Below are 22,532 nucleotides of genomic sequence, written 5' to 3' on the forward strand. Positions count from 1 at the left end.
TTAATCCTGAACTACTGTGAGCATGCTGTGATATGTGACAGACCAGCCAAGGAGGTGGAGGGGCTAATGTAGTTTTAAACTAGTTTATCTGTACTGCAAGCAGGTGAAGACTGCAATTTTCAAATTCTGTATGACTCACTTTTCACTCACATCAGTTTTCAAAGCATGATCATCCAAATATTTTTTTTTTTTGACCTGCTGACTCTCCAAACTTTTAAGCCCAGGAGTGAAATGTAGGAATAGGTTTCCTTGCCAGCCAGCTCCTCCCTCTTAATTCTAGTTCCAAGAACATAATGAAACTAACAGAGGAAGTTTCTGAAACAAGGAGGAGTACTGAGAACAAGAAAACAAGGTTAGCCAGGAGGACTGTCATTAATTATATAATCCAGCCTTTGGGTAACTGTACATTTAGGGAAAGGGGCTGAGAGAATGTCAGAGGCATCAGCCCCTGCAGCATTATGTCATCTGGTCTGTCAGTTACTTAGCAGGTACAGGATTTGTATAGAAAAAAACCAAACCCATTTATTTCTAGGACAAAAGACTATGAATCCCCACAATACTTGCAGAAAGAGGGCACAAAAAACGAATACATCCTGCTCCTGTTTAAATTGATTTCTTTCCAAGGAGCCAGTTCTCCTGTTTTCTTCCTTCTGCCAGCCTCCCTGACTCCATTGTGCTGTCCTGCATAACACCTTTTCGTCAACTATGTTCTAAGTTTTGTGCTCTTTCAGTGCGTAAGAAGATTGTTCTCTGTTGCCCAGGAATACACAGCAATTGCTATTGCTGAAATACGCCAAAATTGCAAACTATTTTAGGTGGCACTGAAGAATGGAAGAGAGGAAACGGTCCATCACGTTTTTTTCAAAATAAAATGTTAGGCTCAAACATATTTCAAAGGAGGAGAGTATTTATAATCTCAAATACTCAATGGTGGAGTGTTGCCAGCAAGCATTTTATTTCCTTTTAGGCAGTGAAGCACGTGTCAAAATGAAGGATGGAAGAGAAAGGTATTTTTAATAAAGTGAGCAAACTACACTCTGCTTCATCAAAACAGGAGAAAAGCATCATGAAGAAAAAAATGTTTGAGTAAGGGGACTGGTATTTAAAGGGATCTAGCTCTTCACTGGACTGTAAGCAAGAGCGATTGTACTTCTGAGTGGTAGTACCGTATTCTGGAGATCAGAAAGAGGCAATGGAAGCAGAGAGAACAGGGAACACCATCAAACAGATATGGCTGCTCCCCAAAGTAAATTGTTCAGATACTTGAAAGTCATAAGCAGACTGTAACCCTTCCTGTCCGGAAGCCTTCATTCCCTTAGGCTCAGAGATCCTTTCTCTTGCAGCTCCCCAGCACACCCCAGCGCCTCCCACTATCACATCCCCCAGACACTCCAGTGCCATCCCTCACCCCATCCCTCCTTTGTGAGTCCCCCAGCCCTGAACATTTCTCACTTTCCCAATCAAGACCTACCAGCTCAGGGTTCCTCTACCTCCTGCCATGTTCCTCCAGCTCCATCATGCTGCCCACAGCTGCTGGTTCCCAGTATTCTCACTGCTACTGGCCTCAGTAGCCAGCTCCTCAGCCCTCCCCACTGACTCAAAGTCCTGATCTCTAGAAGATACTGAACAAAATTCAAAGTTGGACTCTGATCGCCAAGAAATTACCTATACACAACTCAGAGCATAACCAGGACACAACTATGGAAAAAAAGAGGTGTACCATAGCCTTTTCCATAGCTTCTAGGAATCACAGAACATTAAAATTCTGTCGCTGCCTTGTACTGCTGAACACCTTGAAACAAGATCTGGTAAGATTAACTAAGCATCACAACTGTGTAAATTCTATTTGTGGAAGCTGCTTTCTGAAAGGTTTAAGTCCCAGCTGCAGTAGAACAGTACACAAATCAGAAATTTGTACAAAACACCATGAACAAATATAACATCTGGGGAAGAAAAATAAAAGGGGTGGGGGTGTGTGAAGAAAACAGCTCCATCTTCCTACGGCTTCCCTCAAAAGCACACAGGCCAATCCATACCCTACTGCATGACAGAGAGATTTCTCCATATCAATAAGGGAAACTCCTAGACATCTGTTAGGCTCACTATCTCATGCTGGACCACTCCAAGAAAACCATTTCAAGAAAAAACTGTTCAGCCACTGCTCTGTGAAGCGAGCAAGCAAAGTCCCCTTGAAACAAATCAGTAACTGAGGCTCAGAAAGGGGTTGTTACTTGCCTGTAACAAGTTAAGAATAGCAGAACCCTGACTTGAGAGAGTAGACAATGGCAGTCGCTGCTATGTACACACACACCACCAAGCCTTCCTTCTCCTTCAAAGCAATTTCTATAGGACAAAAGCCATTCTTAATACACCAAGATTTAGGGGCAAAAAAGCCATACCCTTTCCCAGAGCATCCAGCAGGGATTCAGATGTATTGTACTTTTTCAGTATGTAATCTAAGAATAACCAGCTCAGGTTCTCCTATTTATATTCCAATCTAAGGAGATGAGAATTTATGTATGTGCTTCTACAACTCATATGCAAACAAAAAATAGGACTAACTGTATTACCTACAAGCAAGTACAACTCAATCATCTGGCTTCCAAGTGAAGTTCATGGTTTTGACTCAGTTTCCAAGAAACATCTGTATTGATGCTACCCCACCAGAAAAACATGACTGATACAGACCCAAGATAGAGCTGCAACTTGTAGCTGGGGACCAGGTTTACCACTGTTTGTAAATCCAGATATAGCTGGTTACAATCCAGCAGCCAGATTCAGATTTCAGTTCAGTAGGGTCAGATCTGATTTAGACTGATGTGGAATCTGAGTAAGGCTCCGAGACTTTTCCTTTATCGGAAAATACAGTCATATCTACATTACTGGCTGCACTGGTGTTTTAGTGGGCTCTCCAACCCTGCTTTATTCACAGCATACAGTGGTCTACAGAGATGGACAGCAATTAGGAAGCCAAGTGATCTGCCTTAGGATATGACTGTTAAATACATACTAAGCAACCATGACTGCCTGAAATCCTGTTAGCAGTAATACATTTCTGTCCATATTAACATAGCATTTTGAAGGCTCTTCTATTAAATGCCCATCTTTCTGGCATCTCTGGATTAAACTAGATACATCTCATTTGGAAACATTCTTAAAAAACAAACAAAAAAGCAAACACCCAAACACACACAATTCAAAGGCAGTGAATCGCACTGTCCAACCAACTGCAGTCTTTACTTGTGTGTGTCTGCCATGATTGCTACTGAAATACTCATTTCAGTACAAGGAAGATTTTGTAGATTGTGGCAAGACTGTGGTTAATTTTTTGGCAGAAGAAGTTTTCCATTTTGGGGGCAGCTGGCTCCGTGCAGGAATACAAGACAATACTTCAAGGCTTGTGCTTGGATACAAGACAAAAAATCCCAAATGATTCCACTATTTCTTCCTTCATTGCAAGACCATTCTTTTCTCACCACCTCCACCACTTGAATTGCATGCCTAAAAAATACACATGCACACTTCAAAATACAAGCTCAACAACTTCCACAGCTTCTCAGTCCACGCTGGTGGTATTGCTTCAACTCTGTTTATAGTGTGATTCAGTCATTTTCACAGGACGAACTATGATGGCATGAAGAAAGCATCTGTGTCATCAACGAGTGAACAAAGGAGGACAGTTAAAGTTCAGAAGAAACAATATAAAACTTTCCTACAAAGCCAGACCTTAATACTTCTGTACTTACTCAGGACGTTTTCTACTCCAACTATATTTTAAGAGAAATAATGCATTAGGGAGACTTAGGAAGAAATATTTACACACATACATGCTACATATAATCAGTTATTTGTGGCATAAACATCAGTAGACTCCCTCTGAACAACTCTACTTGCCCATCTGGCTGCTGTGACTGCAGAATAATTTCTCAGGTGCCCTCAAAGGGCTATTGTTGAAACTAAGTTAGTCATGGTACTGCCTGGCACCAAAATCAACTTTGGTAATTACGTAAGGTGGCAGCAATACCACTTGGAAGGCTTGTTTACCAGCGACATTGCACAATGCGAAGTGGAACACGCTTGCCAGACGTGGCTGCAGTTCAAGATGAAAATACGCTCGCAGAGTTACCAGGCTCTATGAAGCAGTCAGGTATCGCTTCAGTAGCTAGAGAGAAAAAGTGCAGGTCCCTGCGAAGTGTAGAGAGGCAACTTTCTAACCAACACAGATACTAGTTATAATGTAGTGTATAATGTTACAGCTACTAGTCATAAATGTAGACATTAATTTAAGAAGCCACATCTACCAGCTCAATCACATACACAATTGAAGATTTTGAACAAAGTCATTGTACGAGTGGCAACATCTATGGCTGTGGAAGTGAGCATGACCATGCACAGCTTAGTACAGAGCACATGCAAACTTTTTGGATATGCCATTACTATGCACAAACCAGCAGGCACAGCTCATCTAATCAGGAGAAGCTGTATCAGTAGGCCTTAGCTGTTTATTCTTCTCTCTTGTCCTCCCAGCACTGTTTCAGCCAAGAACACACCTACCTGCTGCTATCACCACCATGTACCTTCTATAGGAGAGGCACTGTGAGTTCATTTGTTAAAGTAATTTCAGCAAGTAATTCTGCCAAACGAACTACTGTGTGTTAATGCAGCTACTTAAACAATGTGCTGGGAGAGAGCAAGCAGGTAGATGGAGTACAGAGCATCATGATCCGATGAGAAACGCAGAGCTGGCTGAGACTCCAAATTAAAACTCCTGAGAAACATGTACATTTCCACTAACATTTGATATTTGTTAGGCAGTGCCAAAATATCACGTAGTCACCATTTCTGCTTAGCAATTGGCAACTGTTCAAACACAGGCTGAACAAATCCCATACAAGTTTAAGTGAGATTTGAGGGGTTACAGAAAGATTTTATGTCGTGACCCTCACAAACCTGTCAAAAGAAAAATGGTAGGATTATGAAAGACAGCTTTGCTTCTTCTTTTCTTAAGCCTGAAGACTAAAATAAAGCTATTTTCCTTAGGCTCACAAGCAAATGAGAAATTGTTGTCCAAAGGGTTGCTTAGTTTGGGAAAGATTTTTCTCCTGAGACTCCAAATTGCCTACAACCTACCAGTTCGCCCTCACTAATCTGGTCAGGAATCGAAGGTGGACAAATAGACGTCCCTGATGTTGCTGAAGCAGTCTGTATCACTCATTTCGCAACTGTGCCAGGTCAGATGTCTCGAGCATCAGTTTGCCTATTAGCCAACACAACTCTTAGGTCTAAATTAAAACCAAACATACTGCCTCTCCTGAAAGCATTAACACTGGAAGTATGTCAGCTTCGGTTGATTAGACAATTTGATTTCAAAAAGACATACGGGAACTGAAGCAAAGACCTGCCCGTGTCCCAAAACAACAAAAATGTTTATATCTGAATCAGAGTATCCATGTAAAAAGTATCATTTATCACAGATGTGCCAAAGAACAGATGAGTGTGGGGGCCCGTTGTACTGTGCAGATGGAATAAGAGTCTTTGCTGCAAAGAACTTCCACTCTAAATCAGCATTTAAATCTAAATCCCTTCCAAGCCTGGCTCCTTTCCCATGACCTCCAAAATCCGGGTATAACATCCTGTTACTTCATTCAGGTTATCAAGCTGTAACAAAAAAAACCAAAAAAAAAACCCAAAACCAAGCAAAAAAACCCCCACCCTAATGAAAACATCATGATAATTAATCATGGGATATAAATTCTGAATTTCTCAGTTAAATGTAAAAATAAGGATTCACAGATATTTGCCACTCTATGCCAAAAATGTGGCCAGGGCACAACTGAGAATTGCCCACAGTTAGAACAAAAACTTGGTTTCAGAGTGGTGTATTTTAGTTTTTCTCAGTCTAATCAGCTAAAGCTACCAAAATAGTTCAGAAATTTCAGTATCTGCTACAAACCCATCAGTAACTCTTTTAGGCAAATAAGCAGATGTCAAGAAAAGCCAACAGATTTGAGAGAATTTGCAGCAACGTTTCTCTCTACCATGTCCACATCCAGGGCACAGGAGTCACTTCATTTTTACTTCTGTAATTCTCAACACCAGAGCAGTCTAACGTCCAGCACTGGCATCCGCTGCTGAAGCTAAGCCTCCCTGCTAAACTGGATCACACACCATGTGAGAAACCTTCTGGCCCACAATCACCATTCAAGATGACCCAGGCTTACAGTGTAATCTAATTACAATTTTAACCATCCACAGATGCTGCAAGTACGCAGGTGACACTGGGTCTTAAAGGCTCAAGGGGGGAAAATACCCTTTCAGCTCTAGCGATATAACTCAAAATCCCCAATCAAATAGGTATGAAGCTGCTTTGCTGACACAAGTTCTAACAAACCAGGGGGAGAAGCAACAAGGAAAGATCTGTCTCTCTCTTGCAGCCAAATAGGTTTTAAAAAACAAGAAAGAACCAGGCCTTCCGGAAATACAAACTGATTTAGTAGTTCTGTAGGAGGGCTGGTGTCTTGTGACATGCATTGAACAGACCTGCACTGAAGGTCCAATCTGGAAGCTGAAAATTTGGTTCCCTACCAACATCACAGCAGGACTGTAGAGATTAGTGCGAATGAAATGCTTTGAAAAATGAAGAGCATTAGGTAACTACTAAGTGTTATTAAAACCCTAAAGATACTTGGGACAGAATAATTATTATTCACTTGAAATTACTTTACTGTGAAAATATTATTTTATTTATAAATTAAATGCATTTTATATTAGCAAAGGGAACAGAAGTCCTATAGAAAAAAAAAAGTACAGTACAAGAAAGCACAGGTAACAAAACAAGCTACTTCCACATCTGATACCAAGCAATATGCCTCAGATTCTGACCCATGGAGACAACTTCCAGGAAACATGTTTGAGCACTTTGGGTTCTTCAGTCTGGGCAAATAGAGTCTAGGAGACAGGGAAAAGATTTAGTCACATGGATGGAAATGCTTTCTTTGACTTTTACGTGGTGAAGAATAGAGATGTTTTTGGTCATGGGCTGTTTTCATTACTTCTCATTTGTGTCTCTATCTTCTCCAGATGAGACTGTGGCAACCTATTCCTCTCGGAGCTATTTTGTGTGGAAACAGAGCTTGAGTCTCAAACTTCTAGCTGGTCTACTATGCCCCTCTCTACAACTGATGCTAGCTGCCACTCTAAAACATCAAAAATAAAGCTCTAAGTGAGGGGAGGATACAACAAAAAAAGAACTTGCCTTCCCAAATGCCCTAGCAGAGCAGTTAAGGACAGTGATTTCTTCAGACGCATTAGCAACACAGATCTGTGAAATCTACGGCCTCCAGAAAAACACAGTGCCTTTCCACTTGGAACCTCTGAATTTTGGACTCTAGAAGATATGTAGGGGCAATTTAAAAAGTTTCTTAACAATCCAACCCTCTAATCATACATAGGCATAACACCCACTTTAAAGTGTGTGCTGAAGACAGGGTGCCAAACCGTACCTGCCAAAGAGAACATCAGTTGAAATCTCTGAAAGAAAAAACCTGCATTTTACATGATGAAGAACATCACTTCTTCATTCAGAAACTTACTGCAAGTGGTAACCTTATTTCTCTAAAAGCACTGTATTCTATGTTCTATAGTTGTCAGGAAGTAACTGTACATTTTTTTAAATGTATGCATCATACTTTACCTATGATAGTAAAATTTTCCAACCTCAGCAGATTTTGTTCCACTGACTGCACAATGAACAAAAACCACGACAGCTAAAAAATAGTCTCTGACCTTTGCAAAAATGTTCATCCTGAACTCTGTTTGTGCTTCTAAAACAGGAAAGTGGTTTGCAGTGCGTAACAATAGTTTCTCTGTACCTTTAAATATAAAGTTCTTGTTATCAACTGCAGTCTTTTAAAAATTCATCTGTGCAGAAAAGCTGAACTTCAGTAAGCTTACATTATTTGAGAAGGTGCTTTGAAGTGTCTATTTCTAATCCTCCAATCTGAATGACAAAAGTTATTTGCAATCGTGAATCTTTAAAATGCAGATCTGAACTGATGCCTCTATGTTTTTGTAACTCATTAACACAAACTCTGCAACTCAGCCTTTACTTAATGTCTGTTCCATTCCAAAGTGAAGCACTAGTGCTGTCGCTTAAGATGATTACTCTTGGTGAGCCAGTGTTTCCACATGCACATTCTCAGACCGAACAAAAATTACATTTTCAAAGACATCTGATATAACATTTTATCTGCTATTACAAAGTGACAGCCACAACCCAGGATCCCTTACTGTTCATGTATTTTACAAGTCTGAAAATAGACGGCAATAGGATTTGCAGCTGGCAGAATGTCTCCAAAGCTGAGAAGAATTTTTCTATCAAATTTTACACAAAAGCAGAAACGAGGCTCTGGGCCCCGGATCCCACATGATCCAGCAGATGCTGTTTCCAGTTTCAGCAAGTTTTCATTCAGAAGCAACTGCCTCCATGTTCAATAGTGCCCCATGGATCACATACAAGATCCTGTTAGCCTGTATAAATGAGAGGCCTGATTTAGAATTACAGCAAAAATACAATACACAACTTTTGTTTGGGAGAACTAAAAACCTGCAGTACCACCATTTTCCCCTGTCATCTCAAAGGGATGCAAATGTATGGTTCATGGTGGTCCTACACGAGAAGCATCAAGCAACCACCGTATTGCTCAATTTCCAAAAACATACGCATTTTTTATTGTAATGTAAATGTTATAGTAAAATCTACATGACAAAACTCATCAATGTGTCTTCCCCATGGCATCTATGAATTTGGAAAGTTATAAATCTTTGGTTCGGGAATGGCTCAAAAAGAAAATGAACCCACAGTTGCTATTTCATCTCCATTTGAGTCAAAGGGGTCTTTTTCGCTTCTGCTTTGGTGTCTGAAACTGACTGCTGTGGCCTACAGAAAGGCCAAATCCCACAACTCACACCTGCTCGAAATGCCCAAACCAAAGGTGGAGGTGACAACATTGTTTCCTAGCCATCAGATCCACGGCTTTACTCACAGGTAGCCACACTGTAACGAGTGACCTCCTCAAGCCGCTCTGGGAGCCCGGGGACCTGTGGAAGGAGAAGGGGCCCAGCACCTTCACCCCGGCACCCGCCGCGGTCACCCCACGAGGCCCCGCTGCTCCACCCGTCCTGCCCGGGGGAGCTCGAAACTCCACACACCTCCTCTTCGCTTTGCACAACAGCGTTATACAATAACAGCGGCTCGCTGGGCAGAGCCGCCCAATTTCCCACGTCCCTTCCCTGCCCAGACCTACTTCTTCCATCCCTCCCTCCCTCTTTCCCTCCTCCCTCGGGTTTCACCTCGCCCGCAGCCGGGCACAGGCCCGGCCCTCGCCTGGCTGCTGCGGGGCGGCCTCACACAGGCGAGTGCTCCCGGGCGGGAGGCGCCCACCGCCGCCCGCGCTGCCTTGCCCCGGCCGGGGGCGGCGGGGCCGGGGGAGGCCGGGCGGGGAGCGGCGGCCCCGCCGAGGGGCGGGCGAGGCCGGGGGCCGTGGGCGGCTCGCCCGGCCGCACTCACCTCCTGAAGTCAAAGGGCATGTTGGTGGCGGGCGCCGGGCAGGCTGCGGGCCCCGCCGCCCCTGGCCCCGGCTCTCGCCTCGCTGCCGCCGGCTGCAGGGCCAGGAAGTGACGGGCCCCGCCGCCGCGCAGCACCAGCCCATTGGCGGCTGGAGCCGGCCGCCGCTTCCGCCGCCGGGTTACGGGCAGTGGCGGGAGCGGCGGCCGCTGGGGCGGCGGGGCTGAGGGCTGCGGCCGCTCCCCGCCTGGCCCGCCGCGCCCCAGCCCGCCGCCTGGGCAGCGCCCCGGGGGTCCCCTCCGCCCCGCAGCCGCGAGGGCCCCCACAGCTTTGCGGGGCCCTCTCGATGCCTGCGGCGCCCCGCAGCTCCGAGGGCCCTGCCGGCACCCCGGGGCGGTCTCCCCAGCCCCCCCCCCCCCCGGCCCCTGCCAGCGCTCCCTCGCCCCGGTGGCCCCTCAGCAGAGCCCCGCGGTGTCCGCAGCACCCCGCGGGCCCTGGCGCTGCCCCACGGGCCTTCTCGGCAGCTGTCCAGGCCTGGCAGCACCCGCTGCCGCACAGCCCCAGGGCTCCTGGCCTCGGGGGCAGCCCGAGGCGATCCGGCCCGGCCCCGCAGGCTCAGCCCGGCGTGGCTGGCTGGCGTTGGAGTCCGCCGGCTCCTCCGCGGCCATCCCGAGCTGCCTGCAGACACGGGCGGCCTCAGCGGCACTGCCCGGGCCTGCGGGCCGGAGCGTGGGGGCTCGTGTGGGTGCCGTGCTTCAGGTTTGGCTGGGCATCTCTCGCACTGCCAGCGTGGCAGCAGTAACGGCTTATGTTTGTGAACGCAGCGTGGTCTTTTCTCTCTGGAGATGGAGTCGAGCCACAGTGACGGTGGGGAAAGTCTCGCGCTTCAAAGTGCCCATAAAGGAAGGAGGAGCAGCCCTGCACCACGGAGACATGCACCCCTCCCTGGTAGAGGATGAGCTCCCTTGGTGCCAGCATGGCTCTTTCACTTGCTCTGGAAAATCCTTCCGCAGTTGTATTGGAGGCCAAGGAATTAAAATAGGAAAAAGCTCCCCATTCTTTAGGCAAGACATTTCCCCAGTCTTGCCATTTTGCCTGAGTGCTTTTGACTGCATCCCTGCCAGGTTTAATGCAATGCACGTGGCTAATCCCGCACTGCTCCATACACCACCACGGGTCCTTCCCTTAATACTGTCACCAGCTAATAGCATCAGTCAGGGACGTTTTGCTGCAGGTAGTGTGACCACTGCTGTCCCTGTGTGACTGCTGCAGGTAGTGTGACCGTTAAGAAGTGCTGTCGCTCACATACATTAGATTACAGTGCAGGAACAAAATACCACTACTCTTGCCTTTAAGCCTAAAAGCAGGGCAAGAGAAAGAGGGAAAGGGCAGCAGTCTAAATGTGCTGTGTGCAGCATACTGCTTTTCTAATTGATTCTGCAGCTTTCTTCCTCCTGCTGTCATCATCTCTGTACTTAGAGATCCATATCTTTCCATTTTTTCCTTTCACCCAGAAACCAGGCCCATACCTGAACAAAAAAAGAAATTCAGATTGAAACAAGCAGAGAAAAAAACTACCAAAGAGTCAGAGCTGTTAATCAATGACATAGTCTTTCAAAGGAAGAGGGAATAATTCAGGCTGGAAATATTCAAAACTAAACTGGAGAAATCCCAAGGATGAGATAACAGGGCACAATCCCTCAGGAGCCCCCAGGGAATAGATAAAAATACTTAATTGGGTTTTTTTGATCTCAGATATCTAAATTATCCAATCGCATTGTGCAAGCACATTCAGCAGATTGCTAACTGATCAGCCACGAAATCCTGCTGCACTTTGCATTGTGCTCCAAAACTGAACAACCCACTGAAATTAATGAGACAATTCTCATCTCTCATGAGGTCAAACCAATTACACAGGCATAGCCAGCGGGTACTATCTGTAGTGGAAAAACCCAAAACAAAACAGTGCCTATCAAGTTAGAGTTACACAACCAAGTGTTCGTCTAGGCTCCTGGCAAGGCCCTGGTATCATTAGCTGTTATTAAGTGTCTTGGGCACAGGCATCAACTCTCTCAGAAGCCAAGAGAGTGCTGAAGTGGTTACAAAAGCACTTCACTTGTACCGTAGACAAATCTTGAGGTGGCCTTGAAGAGTCATTTGTTTTGCAGGCTCGAGGCTCAAGAACACAACGAAGTGAGAGCTCACATTTTGAAGATTTTATTTGCAACTGAAAGGTCAAACTCTGAAGAAAGTAATGTGCTCAGAGGAGCGCCAGGACAGCTTTCCAGTTGGGTCCAGCTCACTTACATCCTTGCCAAGGGAAGAAGAAGTTAATGCCCTGAGATAAGACCCTCGTCACAATATTGTTTAATTACATAAGGCTTCTAGTGAGCCTGAGATAAGAACAGGAATTTGTCCGCAGTCCAGCTGGGTGCGGCTGCTTAGATCATGTTGTGTATTAGAATGGGAACTAAAAGCATGAGGTTTATTCGAGGTGGTTGTCACACCATTAGGACTGGAATGAGTAAACTGATACTGACAACTGATTTAAAAGTTAACTCTTTTTCATGTGAGCAATAAACTAACATTTTCCTGACAACAGTAGCCCTAAAACTATCTATTGTTACTCTTCAAATTGCATTAGGAACATAAATTGAGCCAAACTGTTACTCTGAAATGAGTAAGTAAATATTTTCAGAACTCTTATCAATAAAGAAACTGAAGCAGAGCAATGAATTGACTCACCTAAGACTACAAAATAAGATCAGCTTCAGCTCTAAAATTAACAAACAAATCCCTTCATTCCTAATTCTGTGTTCATAATTCTTGCAAAAAAGGAGTATTTTCCTCATTCCGGTTCACTTTCTTACAAATAAATCAGATCATGGATGACTCTATCTGGATTCCTAACTAATGCCTCACAGCGACAAAACTGGTACCTCCTTCCTATTAAAAAAAGTGGCCAAAAAGCGCTTTATTTGAATCATCTTCCTGGATATTTATTCCATAAATTTGTTCATACAGGTAAAATGTCTTTGTCTCCAGGTTTCCTAGATATTCCTAATTTCTAGATGGTATGCTGTTCTTTAGTTTTATCTTCACATTAATAGTTTATATTAATCCTTGATAATTTTTATTATCTCTATTTTGTAATCTCAAAAATTCCTCTTTCCCAGAAAAGTGTAACCTTGATCCTTACCTGTTCAGTGTGGTTTGGGGTAATATAACATCCTGTAACACTCATGTATGTGTTCCTCTTTTGTTTTATTTGTGATTCCTTACACACGGCTGAGTTTTATGTTAGCCCCTGGCTTGTGCTACTGCTCTTGCATTGGGAATGTATTGTAAATGCTGTGACTGGGTCATGAGCAGCATTGTTTGCTAAAGGTAAAGCTAGGTACATACAGTCATCGTTTAAGGTCCATTAGGTTTCGTTCATCAATTGGGAATGTGCAGTGACTGTTAAGGAAGGTGCAGTGCTTATTCATTTATGCCCCTTCTGCTACTGAGGTGTGTTTGCTCCCAGCTGAAGTGCAGCTTTTTGTTTGGGATGTTGTGCAGCAGGGTATGCACCATGACATTTTACCCTCGTGCATTTATTCACAAGATATGCTTGTAGCACTCGTGTCAGGGTGGGTTGGGGATTGAAGTGAGCGCATTGCTCTGCAGGGCGTGTTTACTTGATTATGTGTTGTATTCTGCAGGGTGTGTCACTGACTGCATGAAGCATTAAACACAACTGCCGTTCAGGAAAAGGAAAAAACATTTTAGAGAATGAAGAGAAAATGTTATAAAGCATTTAAAAATATAAATAACAGCATGTGAGGAAATCTTTCTGAAGGAACAGGATGCGCATGTAGGTGAAGAATTCAAATACAAGTGCTGTACTAAGTATAATCAGTAATGAAAGCTCAGCCCTTCCTCTTATGATTTTAGTAAGCTACATGTTGACGCTACTTTCCAAATACCAGGGAACAAAAAAACAAGCTTTAAGTCTTGTTGCAGTGTTGTATGTATTTATCATTATTCACATATGTTATGCTGTCAATCTATTATTGGGACACTCAACTTTAAATGGACAGTAGAATAAATTAGTATCTACTCAACCTACTACATAAGGTCCTTCTTTATTGAGTATCTGGGCTTTTTCCTTAAGAGGACATAATAACCACCTCTCTTCTTCCTGCTCAATATGCGGAAGAAATAATCTGATTATTTGATAGATCACGGGGCTGGGTACAGCTGCCGTGTGTATGTTTGAGCATGGAGAAGGATGTCTGTGCAGCCACATGGCCTCTTCCTTGTCCTGTGACGGTGGGCAAGCACATCATTGGGCAATGCTAAGGGGAATCTACCACTCTTAAAGTCCCTAGAAAATTTACCCTGTTTTTAATATGGTTTCTCTTTGTTTGCTTGTTTGCTTTACTTTTGGGTGCCAGGAATTTACTATGGGAAGATCACAGTGAGCAGAATATTTTTGTATTTGGTTTCTTTTTCCACTGTGGAAATGAACTCCACAAAAAAGTTTCAGCTCCTGTCACAGGCATACCTCATGCTTTCACAGCATCCCTATGTTGATTAGAGTTTACTGTAGTTCAGGAAACTGCAAACATATGAAAGGTCATGGCCAAAGGGAGATGCAAGTTAACAGTTAACTAGAGGGAAGTCCTGTAATAGAGGACTTTGAACACTAAAACAGGGCCAAATCTCAAAGAGATTTGAGATTAGCAGCAAAGAAGTTGAGGGTTAGCACCTAATTCTCTAAGGGAAAATGCTCTGTAGTGAGTTAAATGCCTAAATTCCCTGTACACTGGAGAGGAATAGTTAGGAACCTAAGGACTTGAAATGCCCTTAGCTAGTACACCGAGTGGCGAGATGCCTAAGAGAAGGAAACATCTGAATATTTCATTGTGAAACTCTAATACAGGATCAAAAAGTGTTCGCTTATGGGTTTAAGTAACACATTTCGCATGGACACCTGAATTAGTCTTCTCAGTGAAAATATGTCTGGGAGATGAGCCACCCCCTCTACTTTAAATACTCACCAAGTGCTGAAGAGCACTGCCCTGGAAGCTGGTTCTGGTCCTTTGAACAGGGAGTGCTGTGAGAAACTTCAGGGCTTTCAGGGGAAGAAAAGAAAACGTGCTCTGCCCAGCCTCTGAAAGCTGAGCCACAGTGTAACCAGAAGCGCAAAATTTCTTGTGTTGGAATAGGGTGCCTGGTTAGGGCTCTTACCTGTGAAACAGTAGCAACATTGGGACTGGAACACTGGTGAAGGGGTCCATGACCTACTAATGCTAAACACCTATAAGCACATAAGCACTCCTGAGAGTCTCCTCCTGCTGTGTACTTTGAGTCCTACTCAGTCACAGCATGCCTAGGAAATAGGTTCCTTAAGACCTTACTGGCAAAAACCCCCACCTGATTTCTGGATGGATTTAGGCAAGAAGTAGCTGACAGAATTCAACCCACCCCAAGCAGCTGGGCTCCAGACCTTTTGGCGCCTAAAGCAGCTTTCACCAGAAACTGTAGGCACTTACAGCATCTGACGTAGCTGAGGAGGGGAGGCAGAGCTTTCCTGGGTTGCTCTCATGAGCACAGGCGCCAGCAGTCTGCATAAGTTGCACTTTGGTGCCTGAGTGCTATTTTGGATCTCTCCCAGAGACCTTGCACCGGCACGCTCTCAGTGGGGAGTCGGTGTGAAAGCTCAGCAGGGGCTGGGGATGCTAAGTGCCTGGCTTGCTGTGTCAAGAATGACCTTCTCAGAATGGGTGGCTTCTTCCTAGGTAGGAGCTGTAGAAGCCAGCTCAGGTGTCCAAATGCAAGGTCTGGCTGTGCTCAGGTCTGTGTCTAGCAGGAGGGAATGCTACCCTGTGGCCAGCAATACACAGAAACCAGCATTTTTCAACAGAATGAGTATGTGAGGATTCAACAGCACTGGGTCATTGCAAAGGCCCTCAGGCAGTAAACAAGCTAACCAAACCAAAACCTTGACAAGGAGGAATTTTTCAAAAAAAGCGCTGGAAGCTTTGTTGGAAGACTTGCCAAATCCTACTGCAGCACTCTGTGGGCAGCCAGTCATGCTACTGCAGCTTAGCAGGTTCTCACCCATCATTTGACCCATTGGAACCAGCCATGTGCGTGAGATGTTGAATAGCACTTCACCGACTTACTTTTGGCATGCTCGTCTGTGCTGCCTTATCAGCTTTCTCAGTGGTTTCCTCTAGATATTGTGTAGTGTTCAGGGAGCTGAATAAGCCCAGTGGGACATTTCAGACAAGAGATACATACTCTTTTTTCATCTTTTTCATAGTAAGGATATGGACTTTTAATTGCTTCTTCTGTGATTTGCTAGTAGGCTGCCTCTTCTGCAAATGACACTTGTGTTTTCATCATTCTCGCTTGGTCGCTTGGCAGTCCTATGATGGTCAGTGGATTAGGGAGGCTTTCTCAGTGCTAAAGAATCTGTTGCAGAAGTCAGGGTGTGGCTAGAGAAAATCTTTTATAAAGAGGTTTTATTAACCCTCTAACAAATGAAGCCAGAGGTCATTGTCTCTGGCCTTGTGTTGGTTTCACCTGGAGCCCGTGGGCTCAGCATTTCTGAAGTGTCATTGTTAGGGTATGATTTTTCATTATCTGGCCTCTCATTTGGAGAGGGATTAGTTTTGGGTGGTCAACTTCAGATGACTTGTGGTCTGACCTAGCGTCTATCCTTGTTGTTGACTTCAGCAATCTGCCATTTGGCCAAACAGAGACTCCAAACTGGTGATTATCTCAAAGTGTTGGCCTTGGCATATGCGAGATGGAGATGGAGATGGAGAGAAAGAGTGCTGTAAATACACAGAGCATGCAAAGAAGCGTGGAAAGATACAAAAGAATGAAGAGAGAAACTGCTTGAGAAGTGCCTGCCCAGCAGAAGGCAATTGGGAAGAAATGAGAGCAGATATGTAGGCAAACCTGTGCAGGAACTTAGAGGTGAGGATGAGAAGTTTAAGCCTATGGCAGAAGCTAAGAGGAGATGTATCTGGGGAGCTGATTTGTCAGAAACAAGGCTCAAGCAAAAGGTTCCTTTCACATGACAGTGTGCATAATCAGAAATCACTAAACCGAAGTGACTTGAACAAAGAAACAGATAAACACTTACAGAAAACTCTCCCTGCCTTTAGAGAAACCAGGCCTAGCAGTCTCCAGACCTCACCCTCGCCAAAGACCCCTTTCACCCTGTCTCCTATGAGACCACTTCACGTTTTCTTGCTCAAGCTTCTCACAGAAGAAAGAACAAAATACTGCCCTCCCCGTGCTGTGACGATAAGCCTGCAGTGGAGTTAGCTGGGGTTTATTTTAATTGGACTTTTTAACTTTTTTCCTGGCACTTTAAAGTTTATGAACGGAAAGGATCAGTCTGACTCAGAGACTGGGCTACTTCCAAACATTAATCTTAGCTGCCATATGTTAATGTAGTTTGGCTCTGCTGCATCCTATGGTGTAAAGTAAGACGTCTGTACCCTTTCATCTCTGGTGTCAGAGGCTACTAAAGGGAATATGTCAGAGATATGGTCAGATTGTGATTGCCTGATGTGCAATCTACAGGCACTTGATGAGATTCTGTGAGCGAGAAGGCCTAGAAAACATCCATAATGCTGTTCTCCTGAAATTCATATTTTATCATTCTGCAATATTGGTTGCCAAATGATAATGTCCAGGGCAAATCTTTGTCCTGTGCTGACTCTGAAATCTATATACAGGCTTTGATTATCACAGTATTGAGTCCAAGGTAATAAACCTTGGCGCATAGGTTGGGTTAAGTGGTACAGTATTTAGCCCCTTCCCTTTTGGTTGGCTTCATAATATGGGTATAGCAAACACATAAACAAAGATGACTGTCCTGTTCATCATGGTTTTTCCAGCACTGAAACATGAATCTCTCATCATTTGTGTTTCACTTTCTTCCATTCTCTCTCCCAAATGTTTCCATTCTACAGTAACTATTTTCAAATTTTATCCAGTCTTTGAGGGTGTACACTCAAAGTATTTGGTGTTTCCCTGCCCCTGCCTCATCTTCTTACTCACGCACTCGCTTCCCTGAAATCGTCATGGGAGCAACCCTATGCAAAAAAAGAGAGAAGTTTCCAATTCTACTTATTTCAATGGAATTTCCCTGCTGCCCTTTTTCCATATCAGTGGATGTTTTTTGCTAGTGACAGTAGTGTGAACAGCGTCAGGAAGATGAAAACTTCATTATAAGGGCATTCGCAAAGACTAACATTAGCCTAATGAATCTAATTTTCCTATATTCCCTCTCAAGCCTATGTGCAGGAAAAGGTTTCCTCCAGAGGCAATTCAGAGCAGTAACCTCATTCCGTGGAGAACATAGGGTATCCAGAGAGATTAACTCCTTAAGTCTAAAATTTAAAAGCTTAAAAAGATTGAAATCCATTCTCATCTTCAGGGGAGTTACAGCAGACATACACCTAACCCGGCTGTTGTAGATGTGTTGGCCTTTTGTGGTGACACAGAGAAAGATGTTCTGCATTGGCTAACCACTGGTTTATTGTACAGGACAAGATCCCTCAGTTCCCTTCCCAGTTCTGCAGCCAATTTTCTAAGCAGTTCTGAGCCGGGAGCCCTCTGGCCTTAGTTTTCTGCATGGGAAATTATGTAAGTCATTATGTTAATTAATATAAGACTTTTCTCCAGGAGGACAGAGATTTGATGGACAGCTGATGGACATTCAACTACAGCTAGCAAAGGCTTAAAGTTGATATGTTGGCTTGTGGTAATGTGGGTTAACAATTAATGAAAAGATCCCTTCCGCTGCACGAGAAGCTAGACACATGACTTTCCCACACTGCAGGGAAATTTTATGTGCACATTTTACGTTTTTCTATTTCCCCACTGCAGGCACTGAAACAGCCAGGCCGATGTTCGTGAGCATATGACTGACGAATCATACAGTACGTTCACTTGCCGTCCGGAGACTCGTCAGAGTGACAAGTTGGAGCTGAAGAAGATAGAGATGACTCATGACTGGAGCTTTATGTAAATGAGGAACCTCTTCTGTTGCGTCCTGTTGTACCAATGAGGCCATGTAAAGTTCACGTCAGTGACGTTGCATTCCCGTGTCCCCTCTGTCTTTGAGGCAGGGCAGCAAAATGGGGTAAGATAGATGTGGTTCCCCCAGAGAGGGCAATAGGTCAAAACTGGTAGTGAATCTAAATGTGAAACCCCTGGAATTGATGATTCCTTCCCAGCAGCAATGCCTGGAGAAAGTTTGCTGTTGCCTTTTGCTGTCAATTCCAAAAGTGATTGAGCTTCTTGCCACTGACTGTAAATTCTGAGGGGGAGCCAGATAAGGGAGAAGCAGTGAAATTCGGCACAGCATTCTCTCCCTGGGAATCAGTTTTAGTAAGATTTATGGGTCATCTGTGACATAGCTAATAACCTCATTTAGCTTATGCAAAGCATGAAAAAAAGTCCTGCTGCTAAGTGGCATAATACCGCATGCCCTCTCCTAATGGCCTCTGTAGGCAACGTATCCTAGGCAAGAGCAATGAGGAGGAGTGGAAGCATGAAAAAGCAGTGCAGTTGAATTGTGTCTATCCAAAGCCACAGATAATATTATTCCAGGTGGAGGGCCAAATTATCTGACTCACCCACACAAAAATCATACTGAAATTTACTGAAGACAATGTAATTAATCTAGTATAAAACTAATATGAGAGAGAAGAATGCCAACCTTCAAAATGTTGACCTCCTTAGATGTCTTATTTCTAGTGTGCCATGACTCATGTGTATGTATATTGCTAGCAGATATAGCATAGTCCGACTGCTGCAGATGACTGCAGAGAGCCAAAAGGTATTAAAAAGTTGACAAACTAGAAAGGATTTGTCTTGCATTAGATATGTTGTTTAAAACCAGAAGGAAGATTTAACTGACTCCAGTGGGAGTTTTGCATGAGTAAGGCCTTAGAAGCTGAAATGAGAGATGAAAAAAAATCTACTTTACTAGCTCAGAGCTCACAGAAGAGTGACTCTACTTACTCTATGTGATTCTGTTCAGACAGATGCAAGTAACTTCCCTCAAATCCTTCAGAGCCCATAGCACTTTTTCTCAGCATTCAGCATGTATCTTATATATGATTCTCTTCCTTTATCTGTAGATATTATCTGACTGAAACACTATACAAAATTTTTTCTCATCCGTTACAGTCATCCTAATTTGATAATGCTCAGTACATTTAGTTTATTTACCTTTGTCTCGCTTTTTCCTTTTCTAATTGTTTCAGACATCCATCTGTGGCAACCAGTCCTACCTATTTTAACCCTATTCTTGTTAGTATTGCAGCTACAGAATTAATGTGTGCTTTGACTTCCAGAGAAGTCTGCAGTAAAGTTCCCAGACAGGTGATCAATTGATTCAACTCTCATTTCTCACTGAGTTTAAAGGTCAGTCTTATGATGCTAAGAGTTCCTCCATGAGCTAAGTCCTTCATATATTTTTGCTCTTTTCGTCGCCTGTTCTTCACTCTGTCCCACAATGTAATGGCTGATAATTACAATCGTTTCAATAGTGTATCTCCTGGTCCATTGAAGGTAGGACCTTTTTTCTCAGCAGAAATCTGACTCATAAAGTATGCTGCCTTCTATCCTTAGAAAAAGTGAGTCACTAATGGATTTTTCATTATACATTCAAGTACCATAGACTGAAATTTTGTCCTACCTGTCCAGTTCTGAGGTAGTGTTTGGAAGTATTTTTGATTTGTTATTTTAGTTATGTCTCAGTGAGGCTATGTGAGATACAATAGATGCTGTACAAGGAGCTGTTTTGTATTATATGCTATGAGTATTCCCATTAACTTCAGTAGTGCCATGGTTTCACTCTTTCTGTGCTGTGTGCTTCCCTAGCTAAAAAAATCACAAAACTCCCTTTACCTGCATCCTGACATCTTCAGCATCTGTTTTCACCCAACACAAATAGTTTATAGTTGTTTTTCAGGGCTGAGGAGGCTGGGATATAAATAGAAGCTGAGAAGGCTGAGATATAACTAAAATAATGTGAATCTTATTTGCACTATTGCATTAATAGAAATAGTCCTTTTTTTCGGGCAGCACTGATTTGGTGATCTTTCACACACATAGTGAAGATTCACCGGTTCTCACGATGGCCCATGACAGAAAGCTAAATGATATTATTTCTATTTTATAAACAAGGGAATTAAGGTTGGGAGAGATTAAGCTGTGATAGGGACGCAATGGAATTATTGTGGATGGAACCCAGGAGTCCTGTATATTTTTTTTTTCAGCACAACAATATTTTGTATCAAAGATTTTGCTGTATTTACAGTCACTGCTATTTAACTTTGAGTGATGTCAACATGAATGAGCATCTGGCAGAATCCATGTAGAATTGCAACATAGTCTACAATTCACAGGAGGGTACCAGCTTTTGCCTATCCATGTTGTATTCTGTTAAACTAGCTTTGCAGGGTATTTTGAGGGGGGAGTTCTGAATCTCTGTAATACTGACAGGAGCTATTATTTAAAACCGTATGATGAGGATGCAAAAGGGATGCTGTTAGGGTGGTTGCTTTGTTCTTCATTACACAAAAGTGGATATGCTGCAATGACAAGTTTGTAAATCATAGTTAGTTCCGTTCTCATACCACCCAATAACCTTACAATCTCTCTGTCAACTTCCTGAAGACCTTGGGAAGCTATAATTTGTGATAAAAATGGGAGTTAAAATGTTACGTGTATATCAAAGCTGAAAATTTGTGGCTGGCTGACCTTTTCATTTTGAGCAAATGCACTCATTTCCTTTACGTTGCTTACTGTTTCCCTCTGAAGCTTGGCATAATAGGAAATCCTCCATGATTGTTCTCCTTAATCAGTGGCTCCATTGTGCCGGCTTCTGTTCCTTTCAGTGAGCAGCGCAGAGGATCTCGCCATGCTCCTACTGGGGCATCGCTCTCTGTGCTGTCAAGCATCAGTGCCTCAGAAACTCAGACGTTTCAGCTCAGCTGCCACGGATGAGAGAATACCACGAGCAGTCTGTGCTAAATTCAGTATGCTGACAGAATAAGGAAACAGCCCCCTGATTTTCAGTTTAGAAAAAAAGAAAAATAAGCACTCACTGGATTTTACAGTGATATTTCCCAGTGTTTGTGATTAGGCTTAGATGAATAATGAAGAGTTCATAAATTTAGATTTTGCTTCATTTCCATATGTGGGGTAATGTCATTTGTTGTCATGTCACTGCTAATATTTGTATAGTCATCTGACAATTATAAAGAAGGCATATGAATCTTTAGGACAAATAGCTTCTCCAGAAATACATTCTGAAATGCCCACTAATTATGACTAGCACATCATTTTTCATTTTCTGATTTATTTCTCTTTGTCATCCAGCCAAGGGACAGAAGTTCTACGTTGTGACCGTACACCGCAAGCCGCAGATGGTGTAGCATTTGTATACATGCCTCTTGCTAAAGATTAGGCAAGTACTTAGAAATAAAAGATGTATTGGCAATAGCTTAAACCAGTTTATGAAATCAAAGAAAGACTGAAGTTGCCAAAAAAGCATATTTGTATTGGTAACCTCAACCTCGTAAAGCATAACATAAACAAAAACATAGTGACAGGCTGGTGCTCAGGAAGAGCTGATGGTTCATCAAGTCTTATCTTCTGTTTCCTGTTGCAGCACGGTGGTGTTGACATCATGTTCCTGCACATGCAATATGCAAAAATCTCAGGGTTCATAATTCAGTGTTGGCACAAATAAACAATTTTTACTTGTTGCTATTGATTTTTTGTTGTTCTGCTTTTCTCCAATGAAGCTGATGTCTGCAGGCAGCCAGGTAGTCAGTCAGTCTCTGCAGACATTTCACAGTACATCCATTTTTTTGCTTTCCTATCATATGGCTTTCAAACTCAGCTTGCAATAAAATAGATAGAGCAGTGTCCAGAG

The 22,532-nt window shown here is 43.3% G+C and overlaps 1 protein-coding gene and 1 long non-coding RNA gene across 2 annotated transcripts in view; both read right to left on the reverse strand.

The window, feature by feature from the left end:
* ERGIC1 (endoplasmic reticulum-golgi intermediate compartment 1) overlaps positions 1 to 9,670 on the reverse strand; it is a 58,853-nt gene extending 49,183 nt beyond the window's left edge. Inside the window, exon 1 of the mRNA XM_074838964.1 lies at positions 9,569 to 9,670. Within this exon, the coding sequence (XP_074695065.1) occupies positions 9,569 to 9,588 (20 nt within the window). The 5' untranslated portion in view covers positions 9,589 to 9,670. The remainder of the gene's footprint in view (positions 1 to 9,568) is intronic.
* Positions 6,717 to 9,095, reverse strand: LOC141929478 (uncharacterized). The gene is made up of 2 exons (XR_012625043.1): positions 9,045 to 9,095; positions 6,717 to 6,948 (listed from the first exon to the last, which is right to left on the reverse strand). It is a non-coding gene; the product is annotated as an uncharacterized LOC141929478 (long non-coding RNA).
* Positions 9,671 to 22,532: the final 12,862 nt, after the last annotated feature.

This window comes from Strix aluco, chromosome 13 (genome assembly GCF_031877795.1).
Source record: "Strix aluco isolate bStrAlu1 chromosome 13, bStrAlu1.hap1, whole genome shotgun sequence".
Taxonomy (NCBI): Eukaryota; Metazoa; Chordata; class Aves; order Strigiformes; family Strigidae; genus Strix; species Strix aluco.